Below are 22,511 nucleotides of genomic sequence, written 5' to 3'. Positions count from 1 at the left end.
GTTCCCCCGGTTGGCCAGGCCCAAGGGACTGTGGCTTCTTCCCAAGGTCCGCTGGCCTGCTGGCTGACTTAATTCTGCAAGCCACTCACGTTGGCTGCCCGGGGCAGCGGGGCGAGCCGGGCCTCGGGGCCGCCGTCTCCTCGCACGGCTCTGAGCTGGGAGAGGCAAGGGTGCCCCTTGGCAGAGCCCCCAGACAGGATGTGGTGGGGCCCCCCGCCCTGCTCGTCCCCATTTCACCGCCCCCCCATATCCCATAGGAAGCTGCTGGTGCATCTGGGACTGGGGGGTGCAGAGAGGAAGTTGGGGAGGGCACCCGGCCTGCCCTTGGCCCACCCCCAGCCTGCTCCTCCTCCATCCTAAGCTACTGCAGACGAGGCTGGGGGCTTCAGTCACTGTGGTGGCTGCCTGCCTCTCGCAGTACAAAGAGTGTGCGCCCAGCAGCGCCATCACCTAGCAACGGCCTCCCTCTCCCTTGGTGTCACCCGTCCTGGGGGTGGGTGCCAGGGAGAGAGAACAAGGCCGCTAAGATCCCGGGGCGCGGGGGAAGGAGGCTGAGGCCAAGGGCTGTGGGTGGGGTAACCAGCAGAGAAGGGAGCCTCGGGCACTCTACCACCCTGCCCCCGCCCTGGGGACCCTCCTGGGCCCGCGGGTGATCGGGGCACAGCTGGCAGCGGGGACTTGCTGGCAGTGGGGACTCCCCTCCAGGAGACCCAGAGCTGCATGTCAGACAGGAGGGCAGGCTCCTGGGGCCTCAGCCAAGGCGCCCCCCTGGCTGACCTTGTGCCAAACTCTCTGGGCCCAGATGAGGCTCAGGGGCCTCTGGAAGGCCCCGTGTTGCGGTGAGAGGAAAGAAGCGAGAGGAAAGAACACTTGGAGGGGGGGCGTCGGAGCTCTGGCTACAGCGAGGGTGTGGGGTGGGGGCAGGCGGAGGGCAGGCGGCTGGGTTGTCTGTGGGCTGAACAGTCCGTTCTAAGAAGCCAGACAAGAGCCGTTCTCAGAGGCAGACCCTCGAATGGGGGCTTTGTGCGCAGGGAGCAGTGAGAGGGCCCTCCGTGGGAGACAAGTTTCCAGCCTTCTTACGGGGACGGCTGGGTTCAGGCCCGACCGAGGGCACAGGGCCCCAGCCCCCAAGCCTTTCCATTCACTCTGCCCTCAAAGTCATGGCGCCCCAGGCTGGACAGGACACCAGCCACAGGCCAGGAGGGGCTGGCAGTGGCCAGGAGGCAAAGCCCAGGTGCACCTGGGCGCTGCCGGGATGTGGCGTAAGAAAGGCCCGTGGGCACAGGGCTTGTTTACCTAGTTTATTGCTTTCCAAGAGGGGCCTTCTACAGGGGAGCACCTGAGCGGGGAGCGGGGGGGACAGGTCAACCGGGGGTACATCGGAGGAGGAGGTGGATGAAGAGACAAGTCCTCCCGGGGGGACGGTGCCCAAAGGAGGCGTGCAGCGCGGGGTCGGCCGTGCCCAGGGAGGAGCCCGGTCCTGGGGGCACGGTGCAGAGAGGAGCACACGGGAGGTGCGGTCAGGCTCCAGATTGCGGAGGGGGGCGGGGGCGGGGCCAGGTGAGGTTCCGGAGAGTTTCAGGGCAGCTCTAAGGGCCTGCAGGACTACCACCCCGGTGAGCGCATGGGTGGGCAGGCCCCAGCGCAGCAGGGAGGGGCTCCGGCAGACCCGGACCCCAGCCCGGGGAGCCGAGCCCACCTCTGGACAGAGCTCCCCCACCGCGGGCCGGCTGGGCCTCAGCAGGGCGTGCCCAGGGCCAGGAGCGGGGGCGCATCACGGGGCTTGTGGAAGTAGCCGGAGGCGGACAGCTCCGTGTGCAGCTTGGCGCGGGGGCCGGTGGGGGCCGCCCGCCCGCCGCAGCCCTCGCAGCAGCAGCAGCAGCAGTCCAGGAAGGCGCGGCCCAGCGGGCGGCTCACGCACAGGAGCAGCAGCGGCGTCAGGGCCGCCTTGAAGAAGGTGGAGAACTGCGTGACCAGGCCCAGCAGCTCTAGGGTCTGGCGCGTGAGCGCGGCTGACAGGTAGGCGGCCACGACGTTGCACACGTTCTCGGGGAGGGCGCAGAGGGCGTGAAGGGCAGCCAGGCCTGCCACGGTGCTGCTGGGCCGGGCCCCCGGCGGCTCCTGCGGGCCTGGCCGGCTCTCCGGCTTCCTGCCCGGTGGGCCCCGCACCCTCCACGTCACCAGCTGGCAGGTGACCGTGAACAGCACCGGCAGGCAGAAGTAGCAGCCGAAGGACCACCACATGCGGGCGTTCTGGTAGGTCAGAACCAGTGAGTAGAGCGACTCAGGCAGGTGGGCCGAGGGCTTCATGACGCACGCATCCACGGAGCCCGCAGCAGGGCTGGGCTCCCGCACCAGCTGCCACAGCAGGAGCTCAGGTGCGGCCAGCGTCATGGAGCCCACCCAGATGACTGCCAGCTTGGCCAGGATGGACGGGCACGGCTCGATGGGCCTGGCCTTGGGCAGGGTGCTGGTGGCCACGTGGAAGCGATCGATGCCCAGGGCACAGAGGCTGAAGGTGGTGACGCCCAGGGAAGAGACCTGCGGGGCGCGGGGTGGGGAGAGGGGTCAGCACCACGCTCCTGGGACTTCAGGAATCATCCCCGAGGATGAAGGCAGGGATGCAGGGGTCCTGGGCCTGCCGGGCTGTGGATGCCCGTGTCTCCTGGGTGCGTGGAGGTGGGGGTGCGTAGCCTTGAGGGGTGCAGACACAGGCTCTCTGTCCTGCGTTTCCCTGCCGGAGAGGCCCAGGGTCGGGCCACCCGGGGAGGCAGCCCCTCCAGACCGGCCCACCCAGGCTCAGCCTGTTCACCCAGCACACAGGACGACTGCCCTGTGAGCAGAGAGGAGGCGAGTGCCAGGGAGAGGGGGGCTCCCCCGTTGGACCTCCCTTCCCTGCTGGGGCGTGCTGTGGGGGCCCCACCCCTCTGCGGGCAGGCCCCAGGCCTGGAGGAAAACAACACAGCCTCTCCTTTCCTCCCAGAACAGCCCCCTGGAACCCTATAGCTCACTCCGCCGCCCAGGGCCTCCTGGGGCCCGTACAAAAGGGCCCAGCAGCCATCTGTCCCTCACCTCTCACCGATACCAGCCTGCAGGGAGGGCTCACGGTGACCTGTCCTCCAGGCTGTGGAGGGGGCAGGCGTGCGGGACCCCAGTTGGGCGGGGCCCGGCTCCCCGCAGCCACGACTCTGCAGCCAGGCCTCACAGGGAGCCGCCCTCTCCCTCCCCCGAGACCCTCCTGGTAAAACCCTCCCTTGAGTCGTTTCCCTCCAAGCACGCTGTCACACCTGTCGTCCGTGGAGCGTTCACTCGGCCACGGTGACGCAGATCACCCGCCACCCATGAGGGGGCCGAGCTAGGGCAGGTGAAGTGCCCCACACTGGTCCCTCAGCTGGTCTGCCCGCCTCCAGGGCCCCGTGTCTGACCCCCATGGCTCAGCGGGGCTCCGAGCTCCAGGTAACTGAGATGCAAAGCTGCGCCCAGCCGGGCGGCTTCTTTCAGGTCTGAGCACTTTGGGTGGTCACCCTGGGCTGGGGAGGGCAGAAAAAGGCTGTGCCGCCTGCTGAGCCTCAGCGAGTCTGTCCGAATGAGAACTCATCACTAGTTCACAGGACGCGGCGAGAACTGGGAAGACGGCAGCATTCAGACGCTCATCCTGATTCCTTCCCCACTCAGGCCGGCCGCCCACTCACTCAGCCCCCGGAAGGAGCGCGGCTTTGGGGGGCATGGTCAGTCTAGCCCTCATTACTCCCTGAGCCCCATGTAAACAACATTTGGAAGGCTGCTGGCTGTACAGACACGGTGGCCTCGCTGTGTCCCACACAAATGCACTTATTTTGGGGTATTTTGGCGTTGTTTTGATTGCACTTTCTCCTTCCGGTCTACACATCCATCAGCACCGAGTGAGGAAGGGCCCAGAGATAAAGGGCCATCTGGTCTACCCCCTGGTTGGGAGGTACAGAAACAGGAAAGGAGGTCTGACCTTCCCAGGGACACCCCAATATGCCCCGATCTCAGCTGCAGCCCCCAGAACCAGGGCTCCACTTTCAGAGGACGGAGCCAGCAGCAAGGCTGATGGCAGGGACGAGGGTCGCAGTGAGGGCCTCCGCTTCCGTGTTTGCACTCGGGGGGTGGGTACAGGCCTGACTGGTTAGGGGGGTGGGGCCCTGCAGGGAATTGGAATCTCCCTTCGTGCACCGATTGAGGCGGCAGGAAATTGAGGGGCAGAGAGGGGGCACAGGACAGAGCCATTTCTTGGGTGGGAAGACAGAGGGGTTAAGGCAGGGGAGGGAGCTCTCAGCGGGAGAGAAGGGGGCCGCCTTGAGGCTGCTGGAGGCGGGAGCCGGGCTGGGGGGCGGGGGGCCCTGAGAGCTGCATGTGCCTCCCTGACCAACCTGGGGGAGAAGTGAGACAGGCCTGGGGGGCCTCGCGCACTCTCTCCGCCCATGCTGGCAGCCCCCTGCCCCCGCCCCATGGGCTCTCCCCGGCCACACACTCACCTCCACAAAGGGCACCGCCCGGCAGGACACGGCGCCCAGCAGCCTCTGCTTGGTGATCTCGTGGAAGGTGACGACGGGCAGGCAGAAGAAGAGGACCAGGAAGTCCCAGAGCGCCAGGCTGGCCAGGATGGAGTTCCAGGCGCTCTTCAGGTAGTAGCTATGCCACACAATGCACATGACCGCCAGGCTGCCCACGATGCCCACGGCAAACAGCAGCAGGGCCAGCAGCAGGACGGCGTAGGCCCCGTAGGAGTGCTCAGTCACTGGGTACAGTGGGTTCTGCACCTGCAGGCGCCAGCCGGGCGGCCCCGTCACGTTGCCCCGGGGCTCCTGCCCGCTGCCCCCAGTCGCTCTGGCCCGGTCCGGGGAGGGGCTGGCGGCCACCCAAGGCTGGGTGGGCTGCGGGGCAGCGGGGCGGATGGGCCGGGGGTACTCAGCCCACCCCTCGGGCACGTACTGCTGCAATCCCTTGGCGTGCTCCCGCTCAGCTCCTCGCCTGGACCGGTCCAGCTGCTCCTGGGCTGCAGGCTGGTGCCCACCCTGTTGCAGCCGGACCCCCTGAGGGGCCCTCTCGGGCCCGGCTGCCAGCACCATGGCAAGAGAGATGCCCAGCGGCCACATGGCAAGAGAGGTGCCCAGCGGCCACCGCATGGCCGGACGAGTGGCACGGCTGCCCGCACACAGAGGCGAGGCCAGGCCAAGTGCGGGCCCGGCTCGATGGGCAGCTGGCTGCTGGGCCCGCCCCCACCGGGCGTCTGGCATTGCCAGCCGGCTCCAGTGGTCACCCCCCATCCCTCCACCCGCAGCAGCCAGGCAGGACAGGGCAGGGCCCTCTGCTGGACACAGGGTGCTCTGTGCCGCCCGCAGGACACGCCTCCCCAGGCCCCACGGGCGGCAGCACTCAGACCTGCGGGGCCCTCGGGGGCCGCCCACCCTCAGTCCCGGCCGTGCACACGGGGTTGTGGGGACAGGGCAATCGCTGCTGCTGTTAGCCTTAGGGTTCGTGAGCGCTCCCTGGGCCAGGCTGCCGGATAGAAGCCTCATACATGTTTACATTGCTACCGCAGCTCAGAGAGGCAAAGTAACTTGCCCAAGGCCACACAGCCGGGATCCAAACTGCAGGTGTGTCCAACTCCAGAGCTGAAACTCAGCCCCTCGGTCACGCAGCATACAGGAGTCCAGCAGGAAAGGGGTCCTGAAGAGTCTCTACACCCACAGTCCTCTTTCTCAGACGTGGAAACCATGGGAACCGCGGCCAGAGAGGTCAAGTGCCAGGGCCAGGCACACACAGGCCAGATGGTCGGTGACCGAGGAGAGGAGGCAGCAGCCCTCTGCTCCCCCTGCTCTGCGTGTGCGCGTCGGCTGCACCTCGGAGGGGCCACAATCCCCGACCTGGGAAATGCAACGTGGTGCTGGAGAAGACTCTCGAGAGCCCCTTGGGCTGCAACGAGATCCAACCAGTCCATCGTGAAGGAGATCAGTCCTGGGTGTTCATTGGAAGGACTGACGATGAAGCTGAAACTCCAGTACTTTGGCCACCTGATGCAAAGAGCTGACTCATTTGAAAAGACCCCGATGCTGGGAAAGATTGAAGGCGGGAGCAGAAGGGGACAACAGAGGATGACATGGTTGGATGGCATCACCGACTCAATGGACGTGCGTTTGAGTAAACTCCAGGAGTTGGTGATGGACAGGGAGGCCTGGCCTGCTGTAGTCCATGGGGTCACAAAGAACTGGACACGACTGAGCGACTGAAGTGAAGAAAGGCAGCCCCCTGCCGGCCACGGCCCTGGCTCTCTGGGACCGTGGGGACGTCAGAGGCCACTAGGTGGAACCAGGTGCTCAGAGATGGACGTTCACAGCTGCCTGGCCCGTGACCCTATCCCAGCCCACCTGCCAAAGCCCAGCCCACAGACCCGCAGCAGCTGCTGGGGGAGGCGGACTCAGGAGACCGTGTGGGTTCCCAGGGCAATCCCAAAGCGCTGAGGCCATGCACCTGCTGTTCCACCCCACCCTCCTGGGCCCCTCGTGGGTCTGCCTCCCCAACAAAGACCCCTCTCCAGGACCACGCTGGAGCAGCTCCCCCACCAGGGCAGGCCACATGGAAGGTGACCATTTCCCAGCCGCTAGGAATCTCTCTCCTTTGTCCCAGAAATTCCCCGTCCTCGTCCCGGGGAATTCCCCAGGGCTGGCCGCAGGAATGGTCCTGGGGCGAGTCGGGGTGGAGTGGAGCTGGGACCTCGGGGCAGCTGTGAAGCCGCCCGAGATGGCTAGAATCTGGCATTTTCTGGAGCGAGTCCGTGGGCCGGCGCTGTCCAGTGAATGGAAGCAGACCATCCAGATCTGACTCCTCTGCCGCTGACAAGCTGTGTGACTCCAGTAAAGCACCGAAACTCTCTGTGCCTCGTCTGTAGTGAGGAATCAGGAACAGACTAAATGGGCTTGTCTATGCCCATGGCTAGAACAGCGTGTGGCACCTGAGAAGCACTGGATGAAGGTGCACTTCCGACTCAGCACGGCCTCTGGAGGCAGGTGCTGTTACGTCTTCATGTCACAGGTTTGGGAACTGAAGGACAGAGATGCGGGAGGCAGGCAGGGGGCAAATTCGAGATAAGCCCTCTCCACTCCCAGCCCCAACAGCTGGCACCAGAGCCGGGCAGCGAGTCTTCTGGACCCTACTCTGCCAGCCCTGCAGGCTCTGGGCTCTTGGATCACGGTGAGGTGTGCTCCCGAAAGTCAGAGGCTCAGGACCCGCTCCTGACTCAGAGACAAGCCCGCCATCACTCACCCTCATGGTCCAAAGGCTGGCTGAGCATCTACCCTGCGCCAGAGGTTGCCACAGGCACTCCGGAAGCAGTGAATCTCACAGGTATGACCTCTGCCCACCGAGATCCACACTCAAGGAAGGAGGCAGCCACTGAAAAACCTGAGCCCCAGAGACCATGAGTATCAATCGTGAGGAAGGACATGGGCAAAGGAGAAGGTGCTGTGCCATCGAGGAATCTCTGCCCTTCAGTTTGCTCCTGGTGACAGGTCAGTGGCACCCTGCGGCCTGTGGTCTGCAAGGATGCTATTGCGGTGGGACGTGGGCATTGCCACGGTGTGGCTTCCACGGCGATGTGACGGTGTTTCTCAACCTGTGGCCCCTGGACAGCCAGCCTGGGGAGCGGGTCAACACACTGGCTTGAGCAGACGTTTGGGAAGGCCCAGCACCCACGCTCCAGCAAACGCACCAGAGGACCCTGGCGCGGCATGAGCGGACGGGCTGCAGGTGGAGCGGATGTAGGCAGTGCTGGCCTTGAGGAGCTCTTGGGCCTGGGACCCGCCCAGGCCTGGCCAGCAGGGCCTGCCTCCATCTCCTTCCTCAGTCCCTGGCATCAGGAGATGTTGGAACACACAGCCAGCAAAGACACAGAACCACCCACAGCCTCCCTGCCCCGGGATCCCAAAGCCCCCTCGATGGAGGAGGGGGGAGAGGAAACCCCTCCTCAACAAGGAGGACTCAGATGGCCGGGGAAGACTTCCCACCACCTGAAGGTGCTCCTTCCCTGGGACTCATGCTGTTACTTCCCAGCACAGTGCTGGGCCCCCAGACTCACCAGCTCCCCACCCCTCCTACAGCCTGACCAAGGCAGCACTGGGATGGTCCAGCCCAGGGAAGGCTCAGGGACAAGGTGCCAGGGCGACAGCTGGGCACCAGGAGCTGATCTGGCCTGTGAGACGTCACCCTGCCCTCCCAACCCCAGAGTGCTCCCTGGAGCTCTAGCCGGCACCCAGCACCCCGAGCTCATCACAGACACTGCCCTTTCCCCGTGGAGAAGCCAGGTCCTCTAACCCAAAGACAGCCCTCCACTCCAGGGTCTCCCAGTAAGCACCCTCCGACAGCAGGATAACCCAACCGGCTGGCTCGTCAGAATAAACCCCCACATTTATAAGATGGGTGCACACCGTAGGAGGGGAGTGACTTGTGCTGCTGCGGCTGCTGAGTCGCTTCAGTCGTGTCCGACTCTGTGCGACCCCAGAGACGGCAGCCCACCAGGCTCCCCCACCCCTGGGATTCTCCAGGCAAGAACACCGGAGTGGGTTGCCATTTTCTTCTCCAATGCATAAAAGTGAAAAGTGAAAGTGAAGTTGCTCAGTTGTGTTTGACTCTTCACAACCTCATGGACTGCAGCCCACCAGGCTCCTCTCTGTCCGTGGGATTTTCCAGGCAAGAGGACTGGAGTGGGGTGCCATCGCCTTCTCCACTGGAGGAGGGGAGTGACTTGTGTTAGTATTTATGTAATAGATGTCTGTGGCCTGTTTATTGCACCTGTTTATTGTGACAGATACAAAAGTGACGTTAGAAGCACCTGTTACTAACGAACAACCATCGTCTGAAGCCTCCATCCTCAGAGAGGTCACTGACATCCCAGGCCGCCCGGTCCAGTTCCAGACAGCTTGGATGTGGAAGTTGCTCCTTTATTAGAAATGTGACTCCAGGAAAATCCACTGGGGGAGACTGAACACAGCCAGGCTCCAGTGGGGCGTGGTCAGCAAGACAATGCCTCCGCCCGTTGCCTGGGCGTTGCAGCAGGGCCCTGGCAACGGGCGGGTGTATGTGGGGTGCGGGGTGCTGGGGCGGGATGTGGAGGCCCACCGGGTGGTCCTGGGTGAGTCAGGAAGGCTTCCTAGAGGCAAACCTTCGCAGGGGTTCCTCCAGGAACAGACTAAGGACGAGAGAGGGTGCTGGTTCTCAGATGGGAGGCGGGCCACGGTCCAGCAGGCCAGCAGCTGGCAGGGAGACAGGCTGATTCCAGGAAGAGCCAGGCTGCTGGGAGGAGTGGAGGGTCACCCAGCCGGGGCAGAGAAGAGGAGAGAGCTGCTGCCAGAATCTCAGGACCAGGCCTGGGGGGCCAGGTGGGGCGGGCAAGCTGGAGCCGCCTGGGAAGCCCATGGGGGGCGGTTCCCTGTTCTGCCCCGCCCACCCCTTCCCCCAGGGACCCCCTGCACGTCTGTAGCTTTCCCTGCAGACAGCTCCGTCAGGCTGTCCCCCTGGGGCACCTGGAGGCCCCTGGCAGCCCGGGAACTGGTCCTGGAGCTCTGGGGTGAGTGGGGAGGGTCAGGGTGAGATCTCTGGGGACAGCCAAGCCCCCAGCTGTGGGCTGTGGCTGTGGCAGGGTCTGGCTGCAGCCTGGGGGCCGGCAGGAAGCCCCTCTGCTTAGGGGGTGAGTGTGGGAGACGAGGGGGTGCTCCAGATGGCCCAGCCCCTCGCCCCCAGCCGCTGGCACAGCCTCGCCTCCCTCCGTGCCTCAGGTGGTGGGCGGGGACAAGCAGATCATTCACTGCCAGGCGCCCCTGCCGCCGTGTCCTTCCCTACCGTCATGTCCTGGCAGGGCCGCCAGCCAGGCTCAGCCCAGAAAAACGCGCAGAGGAACCGACGGGGAGGCGTGGCACCTGTCCGAGCAGCGGCAGACACAGGCTGGCACTGAGGCGGGGCGGCTGGATTCCGTGCGAGGGTCCCTCTGCACCCAGCAGCTGCTCCGAGTCCCACCCTCACTGCGGACGCCGGGTGGTCCAGGCTGGGTAGGCCAGGGCCAGGTCCCTTTACCTTCTGACCCTCAGGTCTCCTGGCGGTAAGCCTTGCCTAGAAGGCTTGCCCTGGACATCCAACCACACCACTGAGCAGCATCTCCGAGACAAAGAGAGTCCCTCAGAAATGCCCACGTCTCTCCTCCTTCACACTGGCCTCGTCCCCTGCCCCGCTAAGAGCCACCCTCAAGTGGTCCTGGATGCTCACGTCCATGCAGTGCAGCCCCTGGGACCCCCAGGTGGAAGGGCCCTGGGCCTCCCATTCAGCCAGTCTGGCAATGGGCTGTGACCCAGAGGTGGGGGTCCTTGGGACTTGCGTCCAGGAGTCCAGCACCCGGGGATCCTCGGAGGGTGACGGGGTACTCCGTGCCCACCTGTCACTCCTGGATTGGGGTGAAGAGGCGGGAGTGCTTCAAAGGAGAGGATTAAGGCCTCCTGCCGTGTCACCCCGCGTGCAAAGGTGACTAAGGACAGACAGGCCCCCCACAGCCGCCCTGTCCCACAGCCCAGCCTCTGCCAGGAGCGAGCAGGGCTGGGCAGGCCGCCCCGGACCTTGGGTGCGGCTTTACCCAAGGATGGAGAGAGTGGTTTCTGCCCCAGCCAGACGTGCCCCTCACGCCGGCCAGCTGTCCCTGGTCGTGAGGGTCGGGTCCTGCCCTTCTCTGCTTCCCCACAGGACTCACTTTTTTCTCTCCTGTCCAAACCAGCAGTCTGAGTCTGTGGGTCTGCAGACCGGCCTGGAATGAGCCCCTGATCTTGGGAGCCGAGGGGAGGTCCTTTGCTGAAGCTGCAGACGTGAACACTGACTCAGGGAGGTGGGCGCCCGGCTGACCCGGTCCCCAGCCCCAGCGCGGCCACCAACGACCTGATGCAACTGCCACGTCCTGCCTGGCAGTGCGGGGCTGTGCTGGGTTCAGTCCAGGCCATTCCCCAGGTCAGGACTCGCAGCAAAAGCACATTGCATGTGGGGGTGAGGAAGGGCGAAGTGGGTCTCCTCTGCGCCCCCCAGGGTGAGCCCACGTCCCCTGGCGTCTCTCCCCACGCACCTCCTCCCGATGGTCCTCCAGCGCGAGCCCACGTCCCCCGTCTCTCCCCATGCACCCCCTCCCCTGACAGTCCCCCAGGATGAGCCCACGTCCCCCGACGTCTCTCCCCACGCACCCCTTCCCCTGATGGTCCTCCAGCGCGAGTCCACGTCCCCCGGACATCTCTCCCCACGCACCCTCCTCCGCGACGGTCCTCCAGGATGAGCCCACATCCCCCAGACGACTCTCCCCATGCACCCTCTACCCTGATGGTCCTCCCAGCCCTCGGGTCCCGGGGCACAGTGCCCTTCTCCGGGCCTCCCTCTGGGGCTGCCTGCCCACCACTGCCAGGCTGCCCTCCAAGCTGGGTAGGCCCATGAGGCCAGAGTGTGGCCAGGCTGCCCTGGATGCAGGGCCCTCACCTATGACCTGTGGCTTTGCTAGGGACCTCTCAGTCCCTTCCCACTGCAGTATTCCCCGAGGGACTTCAGGGACGAGGCAGGCTCAAGTGTCTTTGTTTGCTCTTTTGAGGGCGAGGAGCTCCCTGGCCCCCTGGACGCTGCCGTCTGCTGGGCCTCTTCTGTCATCTCCACTGGGGGTAGGGGCGGGAGATAGCGGCAAGCCTGGCGGGGGGGCAGGAGCGGATGCACGGCTCCCCGGGCAGGTGTGCTCGTGTGCGTCTATGCTCTCTGTACTCAGCACACGGCCGTGCGTGCTGCCCCTGTGGCAGAGCCACAGAGCTCCCACACGCACCCGTGTAAAGAGGTTTGTATTTCTCTCGGGAACGGCTGGGGCAGGGTATGGCCCAACAGATGGCTGGCAGGTTACAGGTGTGCCTGACTAGAAAGGCAGGCGGCCTGGCGTCCTGATTGGCGGGCCGTGAGTCACGGCGGTTGGGTTCCTGGAGCAGGCTCGCTGGCTGTCATGGAGTCGGGGTCATGCCCTGTCTTATCTCCAGCACCTCCTCTGCCCAGACGGACCGTGCTCCCCACCCGTGTCGGCGGTGACGCGCGGTCAGTGGGTCATGCCCTCTGGGTAGCCTTCCAGTGGGGCGTGAGTCCACTGCGCCCGGGACGGTGGCCCTCCCGGGTCCTCCAAGTGGGAGCAGTGTGAGGGACCGGCTGGCCACACGAAACCTGGAAAAGCCAAAGGGGTTTCCTCGGCTCCAAAAGCCCCACTGAACCGACCAGCGACATAAAAATGTTTGTGGGTAAACATTCCAGAAAGCAGCTCCAGGCTTTGGGAAGGGCCTTCAGGGAGACAGGCCGGGAGAAACGGCGGCCAGGAGTAGGCAGTGGTACAAGGGCCCCCACCCTGGCTTCCAGCACAAGGGACCCTGGGACGTGTCCTGCCCCCCAGCCCCAAGTCCCGCAGGCCTGCAGAGTTTGTACTTCCCAGGTCTGGTGGGCGTGGCTTCGTGTCCTTCCAGGAGGAGAGCCCAACAGTCCCAGAGGAACACAGAGAGGCCTGAGCCAGGGAGTGCCTGCCCAAGGTCACCAGGTGGAGGCTGGCAGTGAGCAGGAGCAGACACAGGGACATCCACGCCACGACACCTGCCAGAGCTCTGCCCGCCTGGCCATGCAGACAGCTGCAGCCCCCAGCCCACCACAAGGGTCCCGGGACCACTCACTTGGCCGGGGGATGGCAAGGAGCTCGCACAGCCACCTCCACCCAGGGCTGCAACTGCCGAGAAGCTCCAAGGGCCCAACAAACCTCCACAAGCTTCCCACAGCTCCCTGTCCCGTCTGCCGGCCTGAGCAGACAGGATTCTGGAGTTTGGGTGGGGGCAGCTGAGCTGGGAGGCCCTGGCCAGCTCCCTGTGGCTGCCAGGCTGCCTGCAGTCCCCCAGACCTGGCTGGGGCCCACCCGGCAAGCAGAGCCTGGGCTGCATGCCAGGGGGAATTTTCCACCTGCCTGGCCCTGCCGTTTGCTCTGTGGTCTGGAGCCGAGCGTGTCTCCAGCGTACACGCCCGAAGGGCTGATGCTCACCGAATCCCATGACGGCCGACACTGTCAGAGGAGCTGGTGGTTCTGGGTCATGAGGGTCCCCAGGTCACCCAGTGAGCCCCACCTTGAACAGACTGAGGCCCAAGAGAGCAATGACACCAACGAGGTCACAGGGAGAGGTGCCCTGGGCCCAGCCTCGGGCCACAGCCTCAGTGCAGAGTGCTGACCGGGGACGCGGGCCTCTCCCCCACTCCCCTCCACCCCAGGATCGCTGGGCTGCCCCCCACCCCCACCCCTCCCCACACACCCTGTCCTCCCTTCTTGGCACAGCTCAGTGGGTCTGCCCTCCCCAGATGGATGTGAGAAGCAGCTCTGGGTGTGTGTGTGTGTGCGCACATTTATCCCTGGCCCTGGGGTGTGTGTGTGAAGCAGCTCTGGCTGTGTGTGTGCGCGTGTTCACCCATATCCCTGGCCCTGGTGTGTGTGTGTGTGTGTGTGTGTGTGTGTGTGCGCGCGCGCGCGCGCGCGCGTGCGCATGTGTGTCCCTGGCCCTGGCCGCCCAGGCCTAAGGGTGCGGCCAAGGCTGTGCGTGTGACGACTGAAACCGGGTGAGCACTTCCAGCCTCCTCCTCGGGAGAAACTCAGGCAGGGGGCAGGGACTCAGCATTCCGCGGGGGCGGGGCGGGGCGGGGCGGGGAGGGGGGCTGCCGAACCTGCGGAAAGGCCTCCCCAGGGGCGGGGGATGGCTTCTCTGCTGCCCCTCCGATCTCCCGCCTTGCTGGGGACCCCAAGACCCCTGGCCCGGCCCTAGGCCACCTTCAGGGCGAGGTCAGATGGGTCAGAGGGCATCTGGGTCCGCGGGCTGGGAGCCCGGCCTCCGTCGCGCCCTCGGTGAGGTGACCCAGGTACCTGGGCTCCTGCGAGCAAACGGCAGAGGGAAGCCCGCGGCAGAGCCTGAACTGGGTGCCCAGGGCGGCTGAGTCACGATCTCGCTCCACGCCCCCGGGGTCGGAGGGGGGGGTACAGGCCCGCACCCCCTCCTCCGGGGCTCGGAAGTCTCTGCTACCACCTCTTCATCCCATCGAGTTAGGAGGCTGCGCCCCCGAGGTGGTCCAGAGAGGCCAAGTGACTTGTCTACAGACACACAGCGCACTCGTGACCCCAGAGCCGGAACACGCGCCGCAGGCCTGCCCCGCCCCCAGGCCCGCCGCCCACGGGAGGGGCTGCGACTGCAAACACCTGGAGGCCTGGTCCAGCCCGGGCTGCCCTGGCCGGCCGACGCCCCGGAAGCCCTGCCCGCTGCGGCGCCGTCGGGCGGGGCTGGACGAGGCCTGTGAGGAAGTTCCTCCCGGGGGGCGGGCGGAGGCCCTGGTCTGGGTCCGCCTCTGCGCGGGGCCTGGCTCCGCCCCCGAAACCTGCCGCGCTGCCGCCACGCGGACTGAGTCACGAGCAGCGTGAAGTCGGGCCTTCCCTGCTGCGCTGCTGGGTGAGGAGCGTGGAATCCAGAGAATTCCGAGTTTCGGTTCATCTAGCTCTGTGAGCTGGTCGGCCCGGCCGAGCCCTGGGCGGGTGTCTGGCTCCCGGAGTCCGCGTAAACACGCCCCCCGCAGGGCTGCTGAGCAGACTCAGTGGAATGATGTGTGTCACTCTGGCCCGGGGCCTGGCATGTGGCAACTGAGGCTGTTTTTGGATGATCGAATATTCCAGAAGGGGACTCTAGCATTAATAAGCCAGAGTTCAGAAAGACAGGGCAGTGTCCCTGATTCCGTGCACCCTACCACCCGCTGTGACAGCCGGGCACCCTCTGCCCTCCTCCAGGGGAGGACGGGGGTTGGGGGGGAAGGGGGTGGAGCTTTCTGTTACCCCGAAACCAGTGCACCTCCTCACACTCTGCTCCTCCAAAACAGTAGCAGACCTGAACCCCAAACCCGCAGGGCGTGCCAGGGCTTCCAGCACGGGGGTGGGAGGGCGCTCTGTTGTTCCCCAGCCCCCACTCAGCTGAGGGGGCCTTTTCTGTCCCAGGGAGTTTCTTAAGGTGGGGGAGCAGGGGACAGGGACTGACAGTGTGTGACCACGGCAACCATACCCCCTGGACCTCTCGGAAGATCCAGCCAGGACCTCACTGTATCCAGGAGAGTCATCAGCCTCGCAGTGTGGAGGTGGCAGGGGGCACTGGGCTAGGCCCCCAGGAGACGGAACTAAGAAGACATCAGTTGGCACAGGGCAGCTGGGCGGCCGTCGGAGCCTGGAAAGTGCCCACGTCCCGACCTGCAGCAGGGGCAGTGGACCGTCGACCTCAGGCCTGAAGGAGGAAAAGGCTTGGGGAGGGAGAGAAGTGCCTGCCTTTGGGCGCGAGGCTGGACCGCCCTCCCGGCAGCGTGGGTCCAGCCCTGTGACGTCGCACCCTGGGCAGGGCTTCTGGGATCAGTGACCCTGGTTGACGTCCCGGGGAAACAGAGGGGCTGATGGAGATGCTGTAACTCGTACTGAGGGTGGGTACAGCATTGCAGGCGTGAGCCACACTTAAAGGGAGTGCACATCGCTATGCAGAATAGGCGTGTCCACGATTGCTTTAAGGGGTGCAGGGGAGAGAGGTGGGGAAGGGCCCTGCTGAGATGGGTGGGGGAGGTAAGGGCCGGCTTACCTCTGCAGCCAGCAGCAGATGGAACAGCTCTGAGGTCAGGACAGGGAACTCTCTGCTCTATGTCTAAGCTGTCCATCTCCTTTGTGAGGCGGATCACCCGTGTTTCAGAAGGACCACCACGCAGACCCCCAAGGACACTTTCTCATCTTTACCACCGATGGTAGACTCCCAGAAGCTAAGTCCCAGGTTCTTCATCTGGAAATACGAGTCTTAACCCCATCTCTGCTGGCTATCACAGGACTCTCGTGAGGATTCAGTCAGAAAGCACAGGCAAGAGCGTCTCACTTCAGGGGCCACAAGTGGGTGAGGCCTGGTCCTGGGGCTCTGGCCACGCCCCACCGGCTCCTTCAGTCCTGCGTGTGGCGGGTCCTGTCATAAACTCCTTGAAGACAAGGACCTAACCTGTGCTTCTGTTTAACGGTCTCTGGGGCAGGTCTTATCCCACAGGAGGAAGGACAAGCCTTGCTGAGAGGTCTTTAAAGGATTTAAGCCTCAGGGACTCTTTCTGGCAGCATTTTCCGCCTCTCTGGGCTGTTTGGCTGCTGCTCCTGATGCCAACATTGGTGACAGTGTAGGAGAGGAAAAGTTCTTCCTCTACCCTCTTATGTTCAGCGCCTGGTATCTGCAACTCAAACTAGGGAAAGAAAGACATATTACAGGAGAAAAGACATACACATTTTATTTGATGTCAATATTTTATTTTTTATGTGCATGAAGTTCTTCACAAAAGAAGTGAAGGGACTTCCCTGGCAGTCCAGTGGTTAAGATTTCATGATTCCACTGCAGGATTCAAGCCTGGTTAGGGAACTAAGATCCCACATGCCATGAGGTGCAGCCAAAAAATAAAGTAAATTATAATAACAATAAGTTTAAAAAAGAAAAGTGGAGAGGTCAGCGGCCAAGAGCAGGCCAGCATTGCAGGCCAGGGGGACTTATGTGGTGGTCCAGTGGTTAGGGTTCTGTGGGCTGGCTCTGGGTTAACTCTGCTATAACTGCAGGGGCGCAGGTTTGAGCCCTGGTTGGGGAACTAAGATCCCGCATACCACGCAGTGCAGCCAAAAAACAAACGGCTGGGTGATCAGGTCAGAGTGATCACGGTGTCCCTGGCTCGGCCCTGGTGCAAGCCTGGTTCACGGACTGGTCGCAGCCACACAACCCAGCAGCTGCGTGTTGACAGGTGTGAGAATGATTCCAGAACTAGAAGAGATCCAGAAAGGTAAGCAGTACTCTCGGGTGGACACAATAATCACAGGCAAAGATAAACTCCCGCGTTATGCGGAGTGCTGACACCGCGTGATGCGGTTTGCCACACCCTGGGTGGTGGTGGACACTGAGAAGTGAGAGGGGAGAGGACAAGTAGGTCCGGATTTTCCTGGAAAAGGAAACGTGGTCACTGTTCCTGCAGGGATTTTTCCACTCCACCCTGGAAGAGGAGAATACGTAAAGGCCTCGTGGCTATCTGGTTAGATAGCGGGAGAACCGGTGCAAACCACGCGCGCCTTGCCAGCTGACTGGTCCGAGGCCCGAGGGTGCATGCAGGGTGGTGGTGCCCTGGGGCCTCGGCTCCCCTCCCCCCACCCCCGTGAAGTTCCCGATGGTGACAGCCACAGAGAGTCCGTCATTTTCCCCTGGCTTTTATGTTGTAAGCTTGAGGTGAGTTTCCTGTGCAAGATCGCTTGATCAGAGTGCATTTTAATGGCGGACCTATGCAGCTGGCTCGCACGTGGAAGCATCTGGGCAAACCCGCTCCTTTCCGCTGAGTCAGGGTCAGCGCTCCGCGGCCCTGTGTCAGCTCGTGCCTTCGGCTCTAACCAGCGCGTTGCAGGTTTGGGTGTCATCGTTGCCGGGCTGCTCCAGGTCTTCACGATGCACCCAGGCTTCTCCAGGTGCAGCCCGAGGCCTTAGTTGACCCGCGGCACACGAGATCTTAGTTCCCCAAGCAGGGTTGGAACTCGCATCCCCTGCATTGCAAGGTGGATTCCTAACCACTGGACCACCCAGGAAGTCCCTATCCACAGCTTCGATTGTGCTGTTAGTTCCGGGGGTGTATGCAAATGTCAAAATGTATCAATTTGTACAATTTACGTGTGTGCAGATTATTGGACGTCAATGATTCCTCAATAAAACTTTAAAAAATCCTGGAGCCAGAGTGTGCAGAGACACAGCCCACATGAAGGAAAGTGCCTGCTGTGTGCGAGTGGCACGTCCTTGCTGTGTGAGCTCAGGCTGCGCTCATTAATCCAGTCACGTCACAGGCACTGAACGTCCTCTGGCTCTACAGGGTGTTGGCCTGAAGCAGCAAAGCCACCACCCTCACATTCGGGGCGCTCACAGTCTGGCTGGGAACACTGGCGATTTCAATGCTCTGAGGCACCGAGCTCTATATAGGAGGTGTGATCATGGTGTGCTTCCTGGAAGAGGTGTCACTAAGCTGACACGTCCATAGGGTAGGGTAGGAGTTCACCAGGCAAAGATGGAAAGATGGGCTTTCCCAGCAGAGGGAATATCAGTGAAAAAGTCCAGAGACAGGAGAGGGATCCAACAAGCCCACGGCGTGGGGTGTGGCTGCCGGGTAGGAAGGAGGCAACCAGAGAGGTCCACAGTCAGGGTCCAGGCTCAGTCCTGAGGGCAGTGGAGACCCTCAGGAGCTGAGGGTGCTGAGGTCAGAGGCTCAGGGGCTGCAGGACGGAGGGTGGGTGGGAGAGGCTCAGGGTGGGCACATGGCTGGAGGCGGCGGGTGATGTGGTGTGCCGGGCAGGACGTGCTGAGTGTAAGACGCTGCACCCGACGCAGAAAGAGGCGGCAGCGGGCAAAGCTGCCTGCGGCCGGTTTAATTAAAAGCAGAGCAGCACGAAAGCATCTGAAGTGAAGACTGAAGCCAGCCCCGCTTCGGACAGAGGAGGCTCCTCGCAGACCAACACCGGCCGGTGGGTCCAAGGAGGTGGGGTCCAAGCCCCGGGCAGCGGGCCTCGGCTGAGACAGGTCTGCACAGGGCTCTGCTCTGCGCTGGTCCTTCCGGCAAGCGGAGTCGAGACTCTGTTTGGGCCCTCTCGGCAGTTCTGAGAGCCACCTTTAGCCCTGAAAAGATCTCCTTTAGCTGAAAATAGAACAGACGCTAGTTGGCAGTTAAGAACACTCAAGAGTTAAGCAAAAGGGTAGCTAAGGACCAGGGGGTTGGAGGGGCTGTGGTGCCAGGCCCAGAGGTCTGCGTTGCCTCTAGAGCCGGAACAGAAAGAGGTGGGTCGGTGCAGACCGCAGGTGGCAGGACTGTGTAGGGTGGGAAGGGGTGTGGATTTAAGCTGAAGTAACAGGGCAGTTCCTACAGGATGTGGTCATGGAGCCGGACCACTGGGGGACAGTGGAGGGGAAGCCTGGGGGCTGAGGGCAGGGAACAGGGAGGTCACTGGGTAGATAGGGTTTCTCAGTGGTCTGTGAAATCACCCAAATAATGGCAGGACCAGAGCCCCCAGGGCGGGCCCCCAGAGCAGCCCCCCAGGGCAGGCCCCCAGGGCCCCCAGAGCAGAAAGGGGCCATGTCACTGCAGGTGGTAGAAGAGCAGCGCGGGGAGGTGTAAGGCTGGGGCAGCAGCAAGGGGGGACCCTGGCGAGCAGCCCAAGGAGCCTGGAGGGCAGGGGGTCCTCAGGGCGGTGGGGGCCCAGCAGGGCCCCTGGGAAGGGGTGGTGGAGCCTGTCAGTGTTTGCACCTCAAGAGCTTCAGGTGTCTCCAGGGGAGGAGCTGGAAGGGCGGGAAGCGCGGCGGGCGGGAGGGGACAGTCTGAGCAGCAAGGGGACGAGGGCACCTGGGTGGCCAGCGCTGTGGGCGCCCCACGGGGCAGTGTCTCCCAAGGAGGTTGGAGCAGCCCAGCCAGCACCCCCAGGCCTTAGAGGAATCCAGGCCATGCGGACAAGTCGTGTAACTTCTCTGGGACTCGGTTTCCCTGCTTGTGAAGTGAGTACAAGAATGTCTAATCTGCCAGGTTGTAATTCAGCACTAACAGCAGCTGGCCCAGGGCAGGTGTTCAGTAAACAGTAGCTGCTGTTGGTTTTTCTGATTATAATTACGTCTCTTTGGGAAGAGTGAGACTCAGAGGAGAGGGGACATGGGGTGGGGTCCTGGGGCCTAAGGAACCTCGGGGTCCAGCCCTCCTGGCCCCCTTTCCTCACCCCCCCTTCCCCTTAACTGGCCTCCTCCAGAAGGCTGGCCCTGGGGTGTCCGAGGACCCAGGCGTCCTCTTTCCCCGAGACTAGGTCACCATCCCCATGTGGAAAGCCTTCCGCCGGGTAGGCCGTGCCTCCCAGCTGCTGTCCCCCGCAGCCCCCAGCCTGCTCTTCCCATCAGCAGCTCCAAGCCATTAACCCCCTGCCCATTCCCCACACCTCTCAGCTTGTGAGAGACCAAGCCTCAGCCGGAGGACCACCGGGGGGGCACCGTGGAGCCGAGGTGGAGGGCTGAGGATGCTGTGGGGAGCTGTCCTGGAGGGGAAGGACCCGCCGGGCCCACCCCGAGGCCCGCAGTGCCCTGCTCCCTCCCTGCCCCCTCCGCCTCTCTCCGCCCCTCTGGAGTGCCTTGCATCCCACCCTGCTGTTCCCGCCGCTTTCTGAAAGGGGGCAGCAGACCGGAAGGTGATTTTTGATTTGCAGCGTCAGCCGTGTTCCACAAGCATGCCCACCCCACCCATTGCCCTTTCCTGGGGACCCCTGCCCCTTTGCTCTTCCCCATCCTCGGTCACCAGGACAGGAGCCGTCCAGGCCCCCCTGGTGTCTGGGGCTGGGGTCCCAGGAGGGTGCAGCTAGGGGGCAGAGCCAGACCTCGAGTCCCACCCAACCTTCGCCAGAGCTACCGGAGCACCCCAGGTCCTGGCTCCACCCAGAGCGCCCCAGTGCGGAGGAGGGCATGGCCACCCACTCCCATGTTTCTGCTTGGGAAAGGCCGTGGACAGAGGAGCCTGGCAGGTTGCAGTCCACGCAGTACATGACTGAGCATGCATGCATGAGGGCGGAGGGGGATGGCTTGGTAGCAATCAACTAGTAGAACTTAAAAAAATAAGAGGACCCCAGATGAGCCTCCCCACCCTGGCCGTGTTCCCCGGGGGTCTTCAGTCTGGGATCAAGAAGAGGTCACTTGTGCAGTCCCAATGCCCCCAGCCCTGACCTCACCCAGGGGGCCTGGGCAGCCCCTCCTGCAGCAGCCTCCCCACCCGCCCCCTGGCTTCCTCTGCCAGGACAGCCACCTGCCTCCGCCGGCTGGAGCAGGACTGGGCTGGGAACGTCTCCAGCCCCTGACAGGCCCAGTGTCAGTTCCAGGCCCTTCTGGGGAGGGAGGAGGCCCAGGGCGGGACTGCCAAAGTCAACACACCAGTGTCTGTGGGCAGGGACTGGTTTGGCACCTGCGGGCCTGGTTCCAGCCCACAGGCCCAGGACTCAGCCTCTCCTGGGTCACCCAGAGTTCCCCGCCCCCACACCTCTGCCTCTGCCAGGCAGCCAGGCCAGTGCTGGTCAGAACCACTTCCCACCCAAAACCGGGCCAGCGCCTAGAGAACTGAGACCCTAAACCTGTGCCTGAGAGAAGGTCCCTGCGCCGTGTGATCAAGTCACATCTCTCACCCCTCACCGTCTCCAATGTCAGCGCAACGTCACCAACCCAGGGAAGGGTCCTGCTCGCTCACGAGCACAACTTCCAAAAGGACCCATCATCAACGTTTGAGCCCTAAACCTCTTTGAATCCTTTGCATCAGAATCGCTTGTCTGCTGTTTCCACTAATCCTCACCCAGTTCTGCTCCAGGCCCCTTGTCCTGAAAGGGTTAGGGTCCCATCTTCAGTCCTAAACCAGACGTCCGGCTGTGCCCACTGCTTCCCCACCCCCACCCCTGGCCAGGTGTGCCGTGGACTCTGTGAGTGAGGTCTGGGGAGTGGGCATTGGACATTCTCTACTCATCTGCTCCCCGCAGTGAACCATATTCCCATCCCAAAGGCTCGATCCCAATAAAACCCCAAGCCCCGCCCCCACCCTCAACAGCAAAGCCCAACCCCCTCGACAGCCACCCTGACAGGGAGACAGGGAGGGCGAGTGAAGGCCCGGGTACACCCAGGTCTGGTCGCTTGTGAAGGAGGGTGTTGGGAGGAAGGGGCTGGATTTAACTAACAAACGTGAGGGGCATGGGCCGCAGGGCTGGACTGGGAGGCCGGGCTCCACAACAGCCTGATTTGCTTTGCAAAAGCTGTGGGTGGTCCCCGCCCAGGCAGGGCCACCTAGAGGGCAGGTGGTACGTTCTGCTGAAAGATGACGCCCCCAGGAGCCCCCTTCTCATTCCTCCTTCCGGGCCCTCTGCACCCCAGTTCTTCATTCACCACCCCCATGCCTATGTGCTCAGGGGTGGGGGGCCGTCCCCGAGGAGCCTGCCCCCCACAGAGAGAGCACTTCGCCCTTGGCCTGTCCCCATAAGGACAGAGACTGGGCCCCTCTCACCCACCTGGGCCTGGGTGTGCCCCCGGGGCAGGCAGTAGGCGCACAGATGCCCTTTGCTCAGCCGGCGGGGTGGGGGTGGGGGGAGCCACGCCCGGGCGCCCGGCCCAGGCCCCCTCCCCACCAGGCACCTCCTTCCTCTCCCCCAGCAGCCGGGGCACGGGTCCCAGGGCGGCACAAAGAGTCCTTTGTCTGGGCTGCACACGATTGTTCTCCCCTCTGCGGGAACAGGACTGCGTCTCATTATCAAGCTCTCGGAGGCGGGATCAAAGGGCGCTGCCGCGGGCGCTGTCCTCCCGACGGCCCTACCTGGCCCCCAACTCTGGGACACAGTTTCCGCCCTGGGCAGGGCCTGCGTGAGC

General features: G+C 63.7%; 1 protein-coding gene and 2 long non-coding RNA genes across 4 annotated transcripts; all 3 read right to left on the bottom strand.

Annotated features, from left to right (window-relative positions):
* Window positions 1-1,288: 1,288 nt before the first annotated feature.
* On the bottom strand, window positions 1,289-5,287 carry GPR37L1 (G protein-coupled receptor 37 like 1). Its single transcript, XM_006078462.4, has 2 exons — window positions 4,500-5,287; window positions 1,289-2,541 (listed from the first exon to the last, which is right to left on the bottom strand). The coding sequence occupies exons 1-2, from the start codon at window positions 5,259-5,261 to the stop codon at window positions 1,738-1,740; spliced, it is 1,566 nt and encodes a 521-aa protein (XP_006078524.3). The 5' UTR covers window positions 5,262-5,287; the 3' UTR covers window positions 1,289-1,737.
* Window positions 5,288-8,942: 3,655 nt separating this feature from the next.
* On the bottom strand, window positions 8,943-14,314 carry LOC102404194. 2 transcript variants are annotated; one of them, XR_006550978.2, is made up of 3 exons: window positions 11,518-14,314; window positions 10,754-10,857; window positions 8,943-10,453 (listed from the first exon to the last, which is right to left on the bottom strand). It is a non-coding gene; the product is annotated as an uncharacterized LOC102404194 (long non-coding RNA). The 2 variants fall into 2 exon arrangements; XR_006550977.2 differs by having other exon boundaries at window positions 10,754-14,314.
* Window positions 14,315-18,481: 4,167 nt separating this feature from the next.
* LOC123333607 lies at window positions 18,482-22,511 on the bottom strand. Its single transcript, XR_006550979.2, has 2 exons — window positions 22,157-22,511; window positions 18,482-18,783 (listed from the first exon to the last, which is right to left on the bottom strand). It is a non-coding gene; the product is annotated as an uncharacterized LOC123333607 (long non-coding RNA).

This window comes from Bubalus bubalis, chromosome 5, assembly GCF_019923935.1.
Source record: "Bubalus bubalis isolate 160015118507 breed Murrah chromosome 5, NDDB_SH_1, whole genome shotgun sequence".
Taxonomy (NCBI): domain Eukaryota; kingdom Metazoa; phylum Chordata; class Mammalia; order Artiodactyla; family Bovidae; genus Bubalus; species Bubalus bubalis.
Note: the sequence above shows the minus strand (reverse complement) of the source record. Positions and strands in the feature narration are given on the sequence as shown.